This window comes from Alternaria infectoria (assembly GCF_024043175.1).
Source record: "Alternaria infectoria strain BMP 0036 chromosome Unknown scaffold_6, whole genome shotgun sequence".
NCBI lineage: Eukaryota > Fungi > Ascomycota > Dothideomycetes > Pleosporales > Pleosporaceae > Alternaria > Alternaria infectoria.
Window position 1 is genome coordinate 514,288 of NW_026250695.1, and position 19,256 is coordinate 533,543.

General features: G+C 55.1%; 6 protein-coding genes across 6 annotated transcripts; 5 read left to right on the plus strand and 1 right to left on the minus strand.

Moving 5' to 3' along the window:
• Nucleotides 1-501: 501 nt before the first annotated feature.
• J4E92_004470 (uncharacterized protein) lies at nucleotides 502-1,189 on the plus strand (the record flags this gene model as incomplete). Its single annotated transcript, XM_051495860.1, has 3 exons — nucleotides 502-633; nucleotides 781-937; nucleotides 987-1,189. The coding sequence occupies 3 exons, from the start codon at nucleotides 502-504 to the stop codon at nucleotides 1,187-1,189; spliced, it is 492 nt and encodes a 163-aa protein (XP_051353700.1).
• Nucleotides 1,190-1,646: 457 nt separating this feature from the next.
• Nucleotides 1,647-3,066, plus strand: J4E92_004471 (uncharacterized protein; the record flags this gene model as incomplete). The annotated part of the gene is made up of 4 exons (XM_051495861.1): nucleotides 1,647-2,025; nucleotides 2,079-2,263; nucleotides 2,316-2,566; nucleotides 2,616-3,066. The coding sequence occupies 4 exons, from the start codon at nucleotides 1,647-1,649 to the stop codon at nucleotides 3,064-3,066; spliced, it is 1,266 nt and encodes a 421-aa protein (XP_051353701.1).
• Nucleotides 3,067-3,781: 715 nt separating this feature from the next.
• J4E92_004472 (uncharacterized protein) lies at nucleotides 3,782-4,581 on the plus strand (the record flags this gene model as incomplete). The annotated part of the gene is made up of 2 exons (XM_051495862.1): nucleotides 3,782-3,938; nucleotides 3,986-4,581. The coding sequence occupies 2 exons, from the start codon at nucleotides 3,782-3,784 to the stop codon at nucleotides 4,579-4,581; spliced, it is 753 nt and encodes a 250-aa protein (XP_051353702.1).
• Nucleotides 4,582-5,144: 563 nt separating this feature from the next.
• J4E92_004473 (uncharacterized protein) lies at nucleotides 5,145-6,392 on the plus strand (the record flags this gene model as incomplete). The annotated part of the gene is made up of 1 exon (XM_051495863.1): nucleotides 5,145-6,392. The coding sequence occupies one exon, from the start codon at nucleotides 5,145-5,147 to the stop codon at nucleotides 6,390-6,392; it is 1,248 nt and encodes a 415-aa protein (XP_051353703.1).
• A 450-nt stretch (nucleotides 6,393-6,842) lies between these two features.
• J4E92_004474 (uncharacterized protein) lies at nucleotides 6,843-8,730 on the minus strand (the record flags this gene model as incomplete). Its single annotated transcript, XM_051495864.1, has 3 exons — nucleotides 6,843-8,380; nucleotides 8,486-8,621; nucleotides 8,677-8,730. The coding sequence occupies 3 exons, from the start codon at nucleotides 8,728-8,730 to the stop codon at nucleotides 6,843-6,845; spliced, it is 1,728 nt and encodes a 575-aa protein (XP_051353704.1).
• A 2,926-nt stretch (nucleotides 8,731-11,656) lies between these two features.
• On the plus strand, nucleotides 11,657-16,963 carry J4E92_004475 (uncharacterized protein; the record flags this gene model as incomplete). Its single annotated transcript, XM_051495865.1, has 1 exon — nucleotides 11,657-16,963. The coding sequence occupies one exon, from the start codon at nucleotides 11,657-11,659 to the stop codon at nucleotides 16,961-16,963; it is 5,307 nt and encodes a 1,768-aa protein (XP_051353705.1).
• Between the last annotated feature and the right edge of the window lie 2,293 nt (nucleotides 16,964-19,256).

Sequence of the window (19,256 nt, forward strand, 5' to 3'; positions counted from 1 at the left end):
GTTCGTTTTTACTTTGCTCGATGTTAGCGTAGGGCATTTGGGAATTCAACTTTTCCCTTACAGCTTGCCCAATAAATATGGGCATCTAAACTCTCCGTTTATTCGTTGTGATGGTGAACTTTACGATTGATCTGATGAGCCACCGGCAGTATGCGGTCTAGTCATTGGCCTACTTTGTTTCAATAGATGCTGGACCGTGGCACATGATTTATAAGAAGGCTGATGTCTATTGGTTCCTTTGTCGATGATGGTATATTGTGATGTGTGTATGGTCTGCAGTAGACTACTTCAGTGTATGCCAAACCGCCAAGCTAATCTACCGATAGTTTTCAACTCAGCTCACATGTCCGATTTGGAACTGGGGTCATGAAGCATACATAAGATGTCAAGCGAGAGCTGAATGCTTCTCAAGCGCAAAGATCTGATCTCTCATCATGCAGATACTGATTGCACTCCTGGTAGCCGCCACGGCGGTGAAGGCACATTGTGAGTTAGTATCAAATGATTTCTAGTGACACGAATCTCATACGAATAGATACCTTCCCACGTCTTGTCGTAAACGGCAAGCCAGAAGACAAAGACTGGGCTTCGACCCGCGAGACCAAGAATGCAAACACCAAGCAAGGGATTGAGGTAAGGTAGTGTTCGAGTTACTACTGTCTAGGATGTTTACTTGACCAGAACCCCACGGTCGCGGACATTCGCTGCTACACGTCAAAAACCGCGCCAAACGTCGCAAGCGTACCGGCGGGATCAACTATCCACTACATATCCACACAGCAAGTCAATCACCCGGGACCAACGCAGTACTACCTCGCCAAAGTTCCCGATGGCAAGGATGTGAAGAGCTGGGACGGGAGTGGTGCAGTGTGGTTCAAGATCAGTACCACGATGCCGAGCGTAAACGCACAGAAGCAGATGAGCTGGCCGGGACAAAGTAAGCTATTCCTTCTGTTCACTTTGCGTTTACTAATGACGTTTCGCAGACGAGTATCTCACACCCAACGCAACAATCCCTGCTGCCACGCCATCGGGTGATTACTTGCTCCGCGTTGAGCACATCGCACTGCATATGGCTATGCAAGCGAACAAAGCGCAGTTCTACCTGGCTTGCTCGCAGATCAAGATAACAGGGGGAGGGACTGGGCTGCCGAGTCCGCTAGTTGCGTTCCCAGGTGCCTACAAGTAAGTCAAACCGATGAGCATCAGGAACATGCTAACATGAGGCCGCAGAAGTAATGACCCGGGAATTCTTGTCGACCTGAACAAGTATACAGCGGCACCAGAAATATATCAGCCGCCGGGTCCGGGTGTTTGGCGCGGTTAGGAGGATAGGTGTGGATGTGACTAAACTTCCACTGGGAGTGTTTGTAGATATTAGGAATGAGATTTCTTAATTTCTTGACGCGTTTACCACGATAACGACGTAGCTGTACAGCAATGTAGAGGCTGTGATTGCGAAGATTGCAGATCAGCCCAGACACATGGATTGCGGCTCATTCACATGCGTCACTGGTGGCTCGTGCGGAAAATTGCGGCATCGCGGGGTGATGGGTGGGGCACGAATTTGTTAGATCGAGTCAACGCGGAATTGAAAACCCACCTGCCGCCCCTCCGCTCTTTCCTTCTTGTCTCCCGCCTTCACGATGTCGACTACTGTGGTGCTCGGAGCACAGTGGGGAGATGAAGGAAAAGGAAAATTGGCCGATATCCTAGCCCATGAGTCGCAAATCTGCGCCCGCGCCCAGGGCGGTAACAACGCCGGACACACCATTGTCGCAAACGGAGTGACATACGATTTCCATATCCTCCCGAGCGGTCTCGTGAACCCTGGCTGCATCAATGTCATCGGAAGTGGCTGCGTTGTTCACGTACCCAGTTTCTTCAAGGAGCTGGAAGCGCTGGAGAAACACGGATTGAAGACGGACGGAAGAATATTCATCTCGGACCGCGCCCATGTCGTGTTTGATGTGCACCAGATGGTGGATGGCCTGGAGGAGGTGGAATTGGGTGGTGGCATGATTGGTGAGGAGCACACGCGCCTGCTGCGGGACTGACGTGCTGATGGCGGGATGCAGGCACGACCAAGAAGGGTATCGGCCCAACCTACAGCACCAAGATGACCAGGAGCGGCCTCCGCATGTGCGACCTCTTCGACGAGCAGATCTTCGAGACGAAGCTCAGGAGGTTAGCCAACTCGTTCCAGAAGCGATACGGTGATCTACTCAAGTACGATGTGGAAGAGGAGATTACGAAGTATAAGGTGAGTCACAATGGGGTTGGAATATACGGGGCAAAGACTGACAATGCCAAAGACTCTGCGCGAGAAGCTTGCTCCCTACGTCGTCGACCAGATCCCGCTCCTCGCATCGGCAAAGGAGAAGAACGCCAAAATCCTCGTCGAGGGTGCGAACGCGCTGATGCTGGACATCGACTACGGCACATACCCCTTCGTCACATCGTCAAACACTGGTCTTGGAGGTGTCATCACAGGTCTCAACTTGGGATGGCGATCACTGAAGGAGGTCATTGGCGTTGTCAAGGCATACACTACCCGTGTCGGATCGTGAGTTGCATCGCCCCGAAAGGCAAATTCAGAGGCTAACAAGTAGTAGCGGACCCTTCCCTACCGAGCAGCTCAACGAGGTGGGCGAGAAGCTTCAGTCAGTCGGCCATGAAGTCGGCGTTACAACCGGTCGCAAGCGCCGCTGCGGCTGGCTCGACCTGGTCGTTGTCAAGCACTCACACGCGTGCAACGACTACACCGCCATTAACCTCACTAAGCTCGACGTCCTGGATGACTTTGACGAGCTCAAGGTTGCGACATCCTACTCGTACAAGGGCGAGGTGCTTGAAGGCTTCCCCGCGAATCCCGAGATCCTTGCCCAAGTCGAAGTACAATACGATACACTGCCAGGTTGGAAGAAGCCGACGACTGGCGTGACAAGCTACTACGACCTGCCCAACCAAGCGAGGAGTTACATTGAGTACATTGAGAAGTTCGTCGGAGTCAAGGTCAAATGGATTGGTGTCGGCCCTGCGCGAGACCACATGATCACCTTATAATAGCCCTGGAGGATTGGTGATGAGGCGCGGCTTCTGATACCAATGCGCTTGTGCGGACACAACGTCTGCATCCCGAGCGAGAGGTGATAGGGCTGCCGCCGATAAGTCCATGTGAGGATGCAAGGCCTCGAAACCATAGAGCATAGACAAATCTCAGGCATACTTGATTCATGCGTGGCTTAATTGCAGGCGTCGTGCGATGAGGGCGGCCTGAATAGCTGGATGTTCAGCCGGCTCCCGTCCCTTTGGCCCCAACTAGGCGAGCATGCGTCGCAACCGCAACCAAATAACGACGCGTGCTTACATACACTCGCGGACAACATGGTAAATTCGATTAACGATGTTTCTGAGGCCGAGGCGACCAGCGCGATGCTTGGAATAATTCTGGCTGCGGCATGAACAAGGCCCCTCAGGCGGCCAGTGCCAGCCTTTTCTTGAGCTGTGCCGGGATGCCGTCCGCTGGCCGTGCGATACCCCGAGCAAGGGACCGAGTCTTGGTAAACGTCATGAACCTCTGCTGTCACGCCGGCTACACGGAAATAGGCCTTTAGCTGCGCATCAAGCCCTACGCTCCCGCAGCCGACGCAGGTTCAGCCAAAATACTAAAGAAGCTGCTTGCGCCCGTTGCTTTTCGACCATCAAGCACCAACTGCATCACAACAGTACGACCCGCTCCACAACAACGCCGACTACAACACCAGCCAAGACACCAACCATGTTCACCAAGACCATTCTCAGCGCGACTGCGCTACTCGCACGTGTTGCGACAGCGGGATCAGCGCCTGGCTTTCCCATCGACGTCACTCAGAACTTGACCGTGACGTACGGCAACAATACCGTGTCGCCCGGCGGAGAGCGCATTCCTCGTCCCGGTACGTTCCATCCGCTGTCGTCACAGACTAATACTCATTGTCGCCAGAAACCGCATCACCCCCAACCATCTCGTCGCCAGTATGGTTTTCCGACGAGCGAGGCCCCGGCCAATGCGTCCTCATCATGGTCGACCTCGACGTGCCCCGTAACAACTCACGCGTCCAATTAGTCCACTGGATCGCTACCAACGTCACACGCTCTGTTCCCATCTCCGCGAACACGACTGGCTCAGCCCTCGACATTCCATCGGACAACCCCGTCCCATACCTCCAGCCTTCACCTCCAGTGGGCGATAGCCCCCACAGCTACACTTTCATCCTCATGCAACAACCGCGCAACTTCAGCATACCCTCCATGTACGCGGACTTGGCGGACAACCGAGTGGGCTTCAACGTCAGCAAGTTTGCGGCCGACGCGAACCTGACGACGGCTCTTGCAGCGACCTGGATTACCGTGCAGAACCTTACCGACGTGCCGTCCAACACAAGCTTCCCACCCCCGAGGCCGAGCCCAACGGGAGATGGCGAGGGCTCGAGCGGCCCTGCTTCGGGTGACGCGAGTGGCGCCATGATTGGTGGCAGGACATTGTGGACGGCGATTAGCACTGCGGTTGTAGCCGTGGGTTTTGCTATCGCTTTGTAAAGGAAGAGCCTAGGATTAGGAGAGGAGTATAATAAGGACATGTCGAGAAAAGGACAAAAAGAGGTGGCTGGTACATGAAGATAATACGAGGGAACGATAGATGAATACATATGGATTGCATTCGCATGCAAGAATACAACGCATGAGAAAGAAGTGGATAGATCAGACCTACTTACTCACAGGATCCGAGAGACGATCTAAGGTCCTTGTCTGTGTCCATCCAACCTCGACCCGTTAGCTCTACGAAATCCAGATGGCGAAATGAGATTGCGCACACGACACAGCAAATGCGAGCTAAGCTGACGCATCGTTTCCCTGCGCTAACTCAAAGCGCGACCCTGCTGACTGTTTCTACGCACTATGAGCTACACTTCCAGTCTCGTGGCTTCATTTTCCACACTTTCTGCACTGCTTGCTTGAGCAAATCCGCTTGCTCCCCTTGACGCGATTGCTCTTTCCTACATTAAGCACCAGCTCGGGCTCTCATCCTGCATTCCAACTCGGATCAGTCACCCTCTTTGATACACAAGCACAACTCCACGCGGAATCACAACACAAGAAATATGAACAGCTCAAAGTGGGCTCCTGGTGGCGCGAACAGCGAGAATGAACCAGACGCTCCCGCCCCACCAGCAAATGCGCCTACGGGTCCTCGCGATACACAGTCGCGTGGCCGTCGCAATGAGTCTGGAAGGGGAAGACAGGCAAGAGGCAGAGGCTCGAACAGAACTGAGCGCACCAACAACCGCGGTGGGCACAACAGTGGCGCTGCAGAACCTGCGCCAGATCGCAGCCCTTCCATCAATGACGGCTTGTCTCAGTTTGGCAGGATGGGACTCAACAGTGCAATTGGCAGAGGGCCATCTGGCGAGGACTACAACGGCAGGTTGACAATTGGTGCACGTGGAAACACAATCAATCAACCTCGACCCAGCGCCGTATTTCTACCAAGCCTTAGCGTACCCCAAAATGAAGGCTCTCAGCGTGACGCCGACCAAGCAATGGACGAGTTCCCTGGTCTGCGGACCGAACGAAAAGCTGGTCGCGCGGTGGACGAGGCTTCAAGGATGTCTCTGCCCACTCGCTCTTCCCCATCAAGCTCTTCCTCTAGAGATCTGTTCCGTTACGCGGCTCAGAACCAGGCTGGTCAATCGGATCGTATGACAGCTACTCTGCAGCCCAAACGCTCTTCACGCGCTATCCAAATCCATACTACAGACGGCGAGACAGTCAACTTCGTTCCCCGGGTAGCTAAGGAGAAGAAAGAAGAGCAGAAGAAACCTCACGTGGAACCCTCTCGTCCCACTTCAACAGATCATGATACAGGTGTTGGACCTCTTACTACCGGTACTGCAGCGAATAGCGATATGGAAGCCCGTATCAAAGCGCTAGAAGACCAACAGAACGACACCCGCGACATGGTCGACGCCATGAACCAACTCTACATCCGTCTTAGAGAGTCCGTCAACCATCTGGAGTATCAAAACACACTGCAGCGAGTTTGCCCACAGACACCCGATGCGCCATCTACAGATTCGCACACCCCTGCAGTCGATGGGTCCTCCTATGTGCCCCCTCAGGGTAATCTTTCTGACGAAGAGTTCTCATACATGCTCAAGATGTTTGCGGGTAAGACGATTACTGCAGACCACTGGGAGAATGTGGTATGGAGCTTCTACGGCCAGAACGCGGCGAATGCCCATAACCAGGACCAGGGCCGGAACCAAAACCTATTTACAGATGAGCATAGGAACGAGGCTGCGGATAAAGGTCAGGATGGGGACAAGGATGTGGGTAATGACGACCCCTAAGACGCAGAGGCGACGCCAGCGTCATGAGTATGGAAGTTTAGCTCGATAGCTGCTGTCTGGTTCTGTGGCCACAAAGGCTTATGTTATTACGGTGAAGTGTTGATGCAGAGCAGGGCAACAAAACGCAGTCGGTAACTCTATATAGTGATCTCAATGCAGGTGTATTTCCAACACCTTGTACTCGCTGTATGCAACTGTAGGAATCAATGAAACTCTCTCTCTGACGTTTGCCGTGGATGTGGACGGCGACGACGTGCTCGTAGGGGGCAACAGCAATAAAAGGCTGATGTTATGAAGACGACATGCAAGTATCAACGGGAATTTTGTACATGAAGAGAGTCATGTTATCATCATTCGTATAAGAGAAGAGAATCCTACGCAATGCCATACCCTATTGTCTTCGCCTTGCTAATACATCGTCAATCATCAGTCGCTCCTTCGATCCATTGTCTACTCCGCACTAGCATTTGTCTTAGCCGCCGCAGCAGCAACTGCCTTCAAAGCCGCCGGGGCATCGTCCCACGGCATGACCAACTCAACAAACCGCATCTTCTGCGTCTCGCCACTGCTAAACTCTTCATCTTGGAACAGCTTCTCAACCTCCTCCTTCGTCTCCACTCTGTATGTGAGTACACTGCCTTCTTCAGCGCCGAAGACACGGGGAATGTCCTTGTACTTCCATTCCTGGACGTCGTTGTAGGAGTCTTCCCATCCGTGAATGAGTCGCTCGATTGTGTAGCCCTTGTTGCAGATGACGAAGATGATGGGAGCCAGCTTGTTACGGATCATAGTCGAGACTTCTTGGGCGGTAAGTTGGAAGGAGCCGTCGCCTGTGAAGAGGATAGTTCGCTTGATGTTCGATTCCTTCGCAGCGAGAGCAGCGCCTTGGCATGAGCCAGTTGCGTAACCGATGGAGCCCCAGAGAACTTGCGAGATTGCGTTGACACCTGCTGGGAAGCGAGTCTCCCAAATGCCGAAGTTGGAGGTACCAGTCTCGGTGATGAGGACATCATCCTTTTTCAACCACTGACCAAGCTTCGGCCAGAACCAGGCATGTTTGATGGTTGGTTCTGTCGATGAAGTCTCCTTGTCTGGGACGTTGTTGTTCGGGTTGGGTCCAGATTCGATGTTCAGCTTTCCCAGCTTGGCTGTGACTTTGGAAAGCACGCCGTTCATTCTAACACCAGGGTATTCCGAGTATCGTACTTTGCATCCGTAGCTGTGTAGGTCGATAGTCGTGAGCTGTGACATGCGAATGGTGAAGCCTGCAGTGTTGAAATCGGATTTGATAGCACCAATGCTGAGCACGAGGTCGGACGACTCAACGCGCTCACGCACACCTGCGTTTGAACCGTCTCCGGCGTAAACACCACCATAGTTCGGCAGAGTCTCGTCTACCGCACCCTTTCCCATTGGGGCAACGAAGGTGGGTATTCCAGATTTCTTGATGAGCTCGTGAGTCTCCTTCAGTGCTCGGTGGCGGATAGCGCATGCATCCACAAGAATGACAGGGTTCTTGGCCGCGTGCAGATACTTCAGTACCACGTCAACGACGTAGTCTTCGGCTTCTTGGTCGTTTTGCGGGTATTCCAGATCAAGCGGAGTGTTGAGGCGATCGCCGTCGACCTTCTTCGTTACCATGTCGCTAGGCAAGGAGATGTAGACGGGCCTCGACTTCAGGTAACATTCCCGAATGGCGTTGTCGATCAGCATGGCCGCTTCATGCTGGCTGTTGAGCATCGAGACAGCACAGGAGATCTCCTTGGACATGCGCGAGAAGACCGTAAAGTCGCCATTTCCAAGAGTGTGGTGCAGCAGCGCTCCGTTCCTCTGAGATACAGTCGATGGGTAGCCGACGATGTGGACGATTGGGACGTATTCCGAATAGGCTCCGGCGATGGCATTGACAGCAGACAATTCGCCCACGCCGAAGGTTGTTACCAATGCAGAAATGCCCTTGACCCTTGCGTAGCCGTCTGCGGCGTAACCTGTAATGATCGTCAGCACCTATCGCATGAGACAGACGGATCGACTTCGGTCGCTCCCGCAAGCGAGCCGCTGATAGCCCGAACGCAAGAACAAGCTCCACGTACCAGCATTCAGCTCATTGCAGTTGCCGACCCATTTCAGGCCGACTTTGGGGATGTAGTCGAGTGCGACGAGGTTGTAGTCTCCTGGAACGCCATGGACGGACTCAACGCCGACTTGCTGAAGTCGACGGAACAGGTACTGGGGTTCTTGTCAGCTAGCGCGCTCTCACACGCGTGTACAACCCATGACTTACCTCTGCAACGTCAATTGGGTTTTTGATATCCTGCGAACGTAGATCCTGCGCCATGTTGCCAAGCTGTCAGAGTGATGAAGCTTTGGATGCTAAGAAAGTAGTTGGTTTGATGTGGTGGTGGCAGGCTGTTGGGCGCAGCTACCTTTAAGGGTCCGCGAAGTTTACAGCAATGAGGTCATGTCCGGTCTTTACCGGCCAGCGCCATTGTTGGGCCTGTCTCGTGCGAGTGCATCGGGTGCATGTGGGATGCTGCACCATAGTAACGCGACGCGCAGCAAACCACGCCGTTTGTCAGCCCAGGTGGCGTGAGCTACCAAGTCTGCGGCATAGTATTGCTACCGGATGCGTGCACTCGCAGCTCGAAGTCTCCTCGACGACGAAATTCTTCGCAACAAGACCAATCCACAATGGAACTGTCTCGCATCAAACACGCGATCGATATGGGTGAAGAGGTCGAGACATCTGGAAGTGGGGCGCAGCCTTAGCTTCGTGGGAATTCCATGGTAGCGGAACCACTTTACCAACATGTTCTTAGTAACCATGCATCATCACCTGCGTGGCAGCAAATGCGAAGACTGGTCAATGTCAAAGCTTTTCTAAGCATGCAACCGAATGTTCATATCACGACTTTGTCTCTCGCAGTCTGTCTTTCGTCATCGCCTGCACCCTCTCTACCAACTCGTCGTTCAGCGGCGTTCTCACACCCACTTCCCGTCCTCGCCTTGCCCAGTATCCATTGATGTATCTGATTTCCGTCTCTCTCCTATGCCTCATATCCCATACCATGCTAACGGTCGTCGCTCTGTTCTTCTCGATTATATCCATAACAGTAGCATGCAAGGCTTTCGCTGAAAACCTTTCCTTTACTCCCTCTACGCCCTGTAGTTCTGGTAAAGCGAGGATGACAGACGAGATCTCTCGCATGAGCCTCGTATTGGTTTCTGGGATGCTTAATATGTATGCGGTTACGGCATCTTCGAGCGCGCAGATAGGGTTGCTGAGAGCGTTACAGGCAAGCTTTTCTAGTTGTATCTGGAGTATGGTGGGCCATGGGTAAGACCGACAGTTCAGGCGAGGTGCAAGAGGTAGGAGTTCCAGGAGAGGCGAAGGTGCTTGTGATATATCGCCATCTTCTCGCGGGACGGGGCCTACCGATGTTGCTGCTGGCCCTGTGTGGGTGACATCAAAGGGCCCGTTCAGAGTAATACCATGCGAGATCACACCCGTAATATAATTTGGTCGCGTGTGTGGATCAGGCCGCAAGAACATATTTGCGTCTTCTATCATGCCTGCTCCGTTCTGCAGGAATGTAACATTTGATGTGCGCGAGAGTCGAGGTAGAAGAGGTCGGAGGGCTGCCACAGTCTGCGTAGACTTGACGCATACGACAAGATCGTTGATAATTTCGTCAGTTGGGGGTCCTGGTAGCTGTAGTACCTCAGCATTCCCAGCTATGCACAGCTCTTGCACCGTGTGCCATTCTTTTCCGTACAATACTTCCACGTCATAACCAGTTCGGGCAATCTGTTGGCCCTCGCAAGTCTGCAGTAGAAGTCTCTTCCCGTTTCTTAGGTACTCGTTCATGAGAGAAGGACGATGTAGCAGCAGGTTTACTACTGGCCTTGCGGGTATCTCGGCAAGCGAGTGAGCTGTGAAAGTGCCTACACTTCCCAGGCCCAGGACATGGATGCGCGGGGAGGCTCTAGTGCTTGAAATGCTGCGATGGTGTGCGGGCTCCTCGGACGCCGACCCCCAGCTTCTGAAGGTGCCTGCGAGGGAATGGCAAGCTTCACGATGCCGGGAATGAAGAACACGCCCCGCTCGAGGCACTCCTATGGCAGAGTTGAGACGCTGACAGATTGCCATCTTGACCCACGTCAAGAATTGGAGATGTTCAGGAGAACAGTTCCTGCTCTTGATGATGGTGCTCCTGGTGGGTGTACATGTCGCGCTTTACGGCCTACGTGAGGAGGCTGACCCTGCCCAGGTGCTTGCTACCTACCTAGGCAGGTAGCCGCTGCCCCACCACGGATTAGTAGAAGGACACATGGAGACCAGAGAAATGTGTCTACACCGTTGAAGCGGTGTACTCGACGGGTAGGTTTGGCGGAGATCGCAGAAGGAGCTGAGTCTGAAATTGTTGATACGAGGAAAGGTGGCTACCTGGGTATTAGAATGGCTACGTGGATGGTCGTACGGATGCGCCGATGCAGGTGGCATGTTCCGCTCAGTTCCTGACTAACGGTAGACGATAGCTTCAGCCCTGACGCACCGCACCGCAACCCCGGCCTCGGCTGGTGCTCACTCGGGCACTGCGAGACGGTAGCCGTGGTTCGCTCTGTTGGTGTGGCTGTCACGAGTGCACCGCCACGTGCTCGTGTGACATGAAACACGGTCGACGGTGTCTCTCCGGAACGCTACGTAATGAACCATGCGCATTGAAAGTTACTGCAGCGTGGAAGGCGGGTCGAGAGCGCGCAACGGCTGACAGCGTCAGAGTGCTGGGCGCCTCCAACAAATCACCTTGCAAGCTTCACCTGTGGCCCGTGCCTCTCACGACGGCCAGCCCTCAGGCAGCTGGCGACGGCGGCGCGTTCGGTCGCTCAGTCGCTGCGTGCCCCTCGTCGCCGCTGTTGTCGTGCCGCCGTGTCTTCTGACGCTGCAATCTCCCGCCAGGACCTGCATCTGCCGGCGCTGGAGAGCCCATCTTTGTTGCGACGCCGGCCAAGCGCATCCGCCATCCTCGAAGCGCCCACGTCGACGCAAGCGCAGGCGCCGCGTTTCTGCCCTCGATTCACTGCTCCAGCGTTCACCCCCCGTTCGTGCCAACGGCTCCGCGATTCGTAGCTCGTATTGCACTGTCCGCTAGGCTCTGGGACCCACAGGTTCCTCAAAGGAGCCCAAGGAGCCTCTGGACGACGTTTCCGCGGCAGCGTCATGTCGTGATGGGACGGCCGCTCTGCTGATTTGATACGAGGACATGACCCACGAGTCCCGCCAGCGCTCCGCGTCCAACATATCGACGCCCTCCGACCGCTCAGCCCGTCGCGCACCGCGCCCGAATCGCAACCCGCCCACCAGCCTCCCGCTGCCCGAGATCCCCAGCGTCACCTCGTCGCCCTCGTCGTCGCTGCAGCCGCTGGGCCTGAGCAACCTCGGCTCGCCATATCCCTCCTTCTCCCCCGGCGCACCCAGCGCGCCCGCCTCGAGCCCACGCGGACGGGCGCATACCGTCCAGGGTCCAGCTATGCATCAGTACATCCCCCCTCCGCCGCCCCAGCCCTCGAGCACGCCCGCCGGCCACATCGCCCTCCCCCCGCCGCCTCCACGGCCCACGGGCTACGGCAACCTGGGTGGCATCTCCATCCCGCCGCCGCCCCATGCCAACAATTGGGGTCCCCCGCGGCCCCAGTACCAGCAGCAGGGCTACGACCCGAGCCAGTATCGCAGCTACCCTCACAGCATCCCCCCTCCGCCAGGGCCCCCGCCGCAGCAGATCCAGCACGAGCGCGAACCTCCACTGACGTCAGCCACCTACATCCCCGGCGGCGAGTCATTCGGGCCTGGTGTAGGCATCCCTCCGCTGCACACCTCGAGAGGCTACCCCGAGCCCTACTACCGCGACGACAACTACTCCGCCAACGCCGACACGTCCGCCCAGGGCTTCTCCAGCAGCCTCCTCGAGAGCGTCCAGAGCGTGCAGTATGGCTCCAACAACGGCTTCAACGCGCCCCCGACGCCCAGCAGTCGCAACCACCTCAACATACCGACCGAGAGAGCCCAGGTCTACGACTCGCCTGGGCCGCCAACCGCAACGCTGCAGAACCCCATGGTCCAGAATCACGGCAGTGTCTATCACCGGTCCGAAAGCAATGGCACGACCCCCATATCCCCACATGACTCTTCGATGCACTGGCCAGCCGAACGCGTCCAACACTGGCTAGCGAGCAACAACTTCTCACGAGACTGGCAAGAGACGTTCAGGACACTGGGTCTGGAAGGCTCAAAGTTTCTGGACATTGGCCGCGGCCATGGCAGCAAAGGCAATGTAGCCATGATGCACCAGGTCATCTTTCCCCAATTGGCCAAGCAATGCACCGCAAGCGGGACCGGATGGGATCAGAACAGAGAGCGAGACGAGGGTCGCAAGCTGCGCAGACTTGTGCGCTCCATCGTAGAGACGGGCCACATCGCCAACCCCCGCGCAGCACCGCAACGATCCGACACTGGCATGACGAGCGCCGGGACAGAGGGTACTGTGGAGAATTCACCGTACATAGGCACCAGAGGCATGGACTTTGGATCAACGCCAACCACTGCTGGCAATGGCGAAGAGAGTCCGGGCCGTCAACTGCTCCTGCACTCGCCTGGCGGCAGTACGAACCCGCCCAGACGCATCTCTACACAGCAACGCAATTTCACTGTGCCCGGTCTCGGCCCTACTCCAGATTTCTCAGAAGGACCTGCACGTAGTCCCTATTCGAGAGAGGTTCTGCAAGGCCTAGATCCAAAGCCTGTACGCCATAGCCCGAATGCATCCTCAGAGTTTGCGCCATCTTCATTGGGTACGTCGAACTATCGCCAAGCAAGTCCGCAGCAAAGCCCAGCGCTCCCTTCAGCCCGTCTTGCGACCAATGGCGGTCAGCTCAGTGCGGGTCTGAGCAACAACGGATCGCGGTACTATTCCCCGCATAACCGCGTTAACAGTACCGAGTCCATCAACTCCACCTTTGCAAACACTGGCTCGGGTCCCCCATCAAGCAGATCATTCGACAATCGTTCCGATAGTCGCAACGAGAACCGGAAGAACGGTTACGAAGGCTCACGACCGGGTACTGGACTAGCTAGATATGACTTGGAAGCGCCCACCAGCGCTAAAGATCATGAGAAAGGTTTCTTCAAGAAAATCATGGGCGGGCGGAAGAAGGAGAACCACCCATCTCCCGATGACACGAGCCTGGATTCACCCACTAGTCCGGCAAGTCATCGTACGCATCCAAGCGGGTCCCTGTTTGGGAAATCTGGCATGAACTCAAGCGAGACTTCCTTGAACGAGCGACCCCCTTCGAGACGATCAGCTCAGACAGACTCCGACAATCGAGCAACAGGTCGTACTCGCACATCCGGAAGAGAAGATCGCAAATACGCTTTTGTCACCCCAGATGGCTGGAACTACCGGCTCATCGACATCACCAACGTAGATTCACCAGCAGCTCTACGAGCTGTGTGTTGTGAGGAGCTGAGTCAGGGTCTGAGCCAGATATCTGGTGTAGAGTTGCATCTCACGAATCCTGGGCAACAAGACCACGATCACCCGTTGTCCGACTCAAAGTTGTTGAAGGCGCGGTCGCAATATGGGAATCGAGTCGGCGAGCTCAAGATTTTTGTCAAGATACCGCAAGAGGGAACCGTACCTCCATCTGCCGGGCTAGGAGTGTCGCTACCCCATACAGCTGCTAGGTCTATCGATGAGGACGCATACTCTCGGCTGAACGCCGACTCTCAACTAGATTCTCCAGGAGGAAAGTCAGGAGAGTCCACGCTAGTCGCAGATAAGAGTGCAGCTCTTCGCAAGATGGCAGAGAAAGCCGAACCCATGCCGAACAATGCAGGTGACAGGCCTGCAGAATCGGCTTGGGAACCGCGTGATGACTTGGCCGAGGAGGAACGAAGAAAGCTGCTCGAAGCCGCTGCTGAAGAGCACCGCAAAGAAACAAAGCGGAAGCAGGAAGAATATCTGAGGAGTCGATTCCAGAGGGCCAATGGACACAGTCCTGACCTGAACCCCACTTCAGGCGACAACCTCAGCTACCGCAGTCAGCGTATTGTTGACTTTGATGAACCCCGCGCTTCTCCCTATGAGGACGTAAAGAAACCATTCGATGCTAAACCCAAGCAGCTTGTCCCACTGCGAGAGCCGCCACCAGTGCCAGCCGATACGAGCACACTGTTGAAAGCCAATTCGCTGTCGAGGGCCAAAAACCGCGGCTCATGGCCCGAGAGTGATGATGGCAAAGATAAGCGGAGATCAACAGAGTCGCAGTCAGAAAAGCGCAAAGCCATTCCTCAGGCTGCAAGCGGGCTGGGAGGCATCGCTGCTGCTATCATCGGCGCTGGTAATCTTGGGGCAGGCATAGGAGCAGCGAACAGGGCGCCGCCAAAGGGTCCTCAACCAGCAAACAGCGAAGGCTCGCCTGAAAGCATTCGACCTTCACAACAGGTATTGCAGGATAATGGATTCGCAGCTAGATCTGGCTCCGGAAGAAATAGTCCAGGTGGGTCGCCTCGCAGCCCCGGCGAGCTCACAATGAGCAAGGGAAATATACCTTTCAGAATACCTGACTATGAGGAAGCTTTCGGAGACGACGCGTCCAACGAGAGGCCAGACCTCAGCCTTGAAATGCCCGATCCGACAGCACCGCGATCGAGAGACGAGCGGTCTCGTTCGCCAACTCGAAGTCCCCATACAGCGCACGCTCCAGAGTCTACCTTGAGCAGAGAACCATCACGGGTGTCAGTGTACGGCCCCACTCACGACTTCGAAGAAGCGCGAGTGTCGTTCATTACGAAGTCTCCAAATCTGGAGCCTATGGATTCTGACGACGATGATTCTGACGACGGCTTGTTCGCTGCGCCGCTCGCAGGACGAGCTGGTCCACCCACACCTGCCCAGAGCACTCCCATCACTCGGACCAACTCCCGCAGCCAACGGCCAAACCTTACACTCAAGACACAACGGTCAAAGAACTCGCTAGCGCAGGTCACGGAAAAATCTGAGCAAAGCGCAGCTGGTGACCGCGACTCGCAGCCAAGCGACTTCCACCCCGAGTCGGCTGCGTCTGCAACATGGACCGACTCGCCAAATGATACGAACAAGTTTTCCCGTCGCGAATCATTCGCCAGCGATGTCTGGGCAAATCGTCCACCAGCTGAAGCCCTCGTGGAACATCTTGACGAGCTCTTCCCGAACGTCAATCTCGATCAGCCGATGCTTGAGGAAGATGAAGCGGATGGTGCTGCAGAGTCAGCCAACGATCCCCCGCCTATACCCGCCGAGCCCACTCCTCAGCCTCTCACCCGTGGTGGTGCAGGACTGCAGAGTATCGCGCAACGCAACATGAGGAAATCAGGCGCTGGTTTGGGCCGCACAAAGTCTATCCGTGAAGTAGTGAAGTCGCAATACCAGCCACTCGATAAGAGGCCACTCCCAGGCCAGGCACATGCTGGTGCCGGTCCATCGCGTGTTGCTACGTTACGCAATGGTGGTGACATTGTCAGGCGAAAGTCGACGAAGATGTTCAACGCCAGGACTGAGCAAGTGCGACCTCAGCGAGGCTCGCGCCTCGTTATGGAGACAATACCTCAAGATCATCTACCAAGTGTTCCATCGCGACAGCCAACATTCAAGTGGATGAAGGGTCAGCTCATCGGCAAAGGTACATTTGGTCGCGTCTACCTCGGTATGAACATCACCACCGGAGAGCTTATCGCAGTCAAGCAAGTCGAAGTCAACGCCAAAGCAGCTGGTTCAGACAAAGACAAGATCAAGGAACTCGTCAAGAGTCTAGATCAGGAAATCGACACCATGCAGCATCTCGACCACCCCAACATTGTGCAGTACCTCGGATGCGAGCGCAAAGAGTACAGCATTTCCATCTTCCTTGAATATATTTCCGGTGGCAGTGTAGGATCCTGCATCCGCAAGCACGGGAAGTTTGAAGAGTCTGTCGTCTCTTCGCTCACAAGACAGACGCTGCTCGGTCTCTCTTATCTCCACCGCGAAGGCATCCTCCATCGCGATCTCAAAGCCGACAACATCCTGCTCGACCTCGACGGCACGTGCAAGATCTCCGACTTTGGTATCTCAAAGAAGAGCGACAACATCTATGGCAACGATGTAACAAACAGCATGCAAGGTTCCGTCTTCTGGATGGCGCCCGAAGTCATCCGCTCCCAAGGCCAGGGCTACTCAGCTAAAGTCGACATCTGGTCTCTGGGTTGCGTAGTCCTTGAGATGTTTGCGGGTAAACGTCCTTGGTCCAAGGAAGAGGCCATCGGTGCCATTTACAAGCTTGGTAGCTTAAACCAGGCCCCTCCCATCCCCGAAGACGTCTCCAGGGTGATTGGCGTAGAGGGCCTGAGCTTCATGTACGACTGCTTCACCATTGACCCCATGGAACGACCTACAGCCGAGACATTGCTACGAGCGCCATTTTGCTTTAGCGATCCAAATTACAATTTCCTGGACACGGAGCTCTATGCTAAGATCCGGGGAGCTTTTCAGTAGTTGTTGACATATTTGCGACAAATTCAATTTAGGTGGGCGATGACGACGACGAATGTATTGGAATGGTCACAGTGTATATTGGTTTTATATACCCACTTTTCGTTTGTTTTCTGAGGACGATGACGTCTTTGTAGCGAACTGCGCGGATTGAAATACGATACCTGGTGTACTCAGTACTCTTTTTCGAACATACTCGTGACGCGTCTCGCTGTTACAATACCTTCTTGGAAACTGGTGGCAATTGAGTGTCTCCGAAGCTTCAGGTTTGGGTATACGAAGATAATGGTGTTGCGGACAATGACTGCAGGGAAGCCCACGTAAGAGAAGCATTGATCGTACTGCATTACCTATCCAGCTACGGTTCAATCTATGACACGCTCTAGATAGATCGCACAATATGTCTTCTTTATCCATCTTCGATCGCGCACAAGGCGACTGGATCAGCGTGGGATGATATATACAGGGTTCGCCATTATCTGCCGTCAGCGATTGCGTGTTCAACGGGCAGGAATCCCATCCCCTTCGTCAGCTTATGATGGCGATCAACCTTTTGAGCTACTTCGGATTGGGGCGGCGGTATGTCCCGACTGCCGAAACTTAGATGCTGTACGTCCTTTCGGCGCTTTCTTGGTACTCAATAGGGTAGCTTCAGCCGAGCACATACTGGTGTCTCGTCGGTTCAATAGTTTATTGGGGTCGTCACCTCTTCTTCTGCTGTTGTACCACCGTGAAGACAGGGTTTCATCAAGTTTCTGGTAAGGTCAGAGACATTGCTGCACTGCTGAGCCGTTCGCTCTGGTTGCGCATTCATCACTGACGAGACACTGCCCCATTTCGCAACGCGAGCCGCGCCGTACTTCTACTTCGTCCCTCGCAACGTAAGTCACGGTCCGAGACATTGGGAAACATACGGACATCATGCTTGTATACGGCGAGGAAAGATGACAGCCCCAAAGTCAGATGATGTGAGGTATCAGTCCAAGGCGAGTGAAACGTTTCGCGATAGTACTGCAATCAATCGAAGGCGGCAGTTGTTTCTTAGTGTGCGAGTATACGGACGGGAACTGAAAATAGAAGGCGATTTTGTGAACTGAACAAGGGAAACGATGTCATAAAGACAAAGTGGACTGAGTTGCGCGTTACCTTCAGCCGCTTACTCTCGGCGACCCTCGTGGCGGATCTGACACTCGCCTGTGGAGAGGACCCATCCTCGCATCTTACTCGGAGTGCCGTGGGTCTGAACACAGGCGTTATTGCCGCGCCGCCGCAGGTGCTGGGCATGCAGCGCACCGACCGAACCGAACAACGACGCCAGCTAACGATACTTCTAGATTTTGGAAGATCCGCCGTCTGGGTTCGCGGACGTCACTCCACGGCAAAAGCACTCGTTGAGCGGCGATATCGATAAAACATCTCCACAGAGCAAAAGCTTGATCCGATTCAAGCACTGCAATATGCGGAAAATAGGAGGGTTGAAACAGCGATGTGGACGGCCTTGACATGTGGACGGTGATCCATGACTGGTGAAACAGGGCCTGGCGTGTTCCTGCATAAGATCGGCCAACAAGCGAGCTGCCGAGGAAGGCAGTCAGCAACATGCCTGAGGAGCGCATAACGTGCATAGTAGAGGCCATCCCCATGCGGACGGGGAGCGTTGCTGCAAGATGAGGATGTGCATTGATAAGGCCGTGGTGAGTTCTGCTACACCGTCCTGGTGCGTGAGCTTGCATGGGGGCGTGGGCGTAACGGTAAGCAGCGTGCGCAGGACACGCCGCAATCAGAAGATGCGAGAAGTGGATGCAGAAGGCGAAAGTACCGGTCCTCTTGTGGACCGCGAATGGTTCTGCAGCCGGAGCGTGCCTGAGGCGTCTGCGTGGCTGTGCTGGGCCCGCATGCTGCATGGAGGGTTTGCAGCCGATGTGCGTCTTTTTCCTTTTGCCATGGATGAACGACTCGCTGCTCGGGCCCACGTTCAGGCGGACAGGTCGCACGATGATAGGGAGCGCAGTCCGTCGTGCCATCTCCCACGGTAGCGATACATCACGTCGCGACGACAGCGTGGGCAGGCAGCGAGGCGCACGCCGGCGGCAGAGGGCTCCCAAATCACCAGCCTGCAACGGCCCCGGCGTGCGACGTCTTGCCCGCATCGAGCCAAGTCAGGGGAAGGCGGCGCGGATCACTCGTCTTTAGACGTTTCGGGACCACCAGGGGACCAATCGTCGCCCGTCACTACCGATGCCGCCACGAATACGACTACACCCCCGGTCCAGGCTCAACCGCCTCGTGTCCAAAA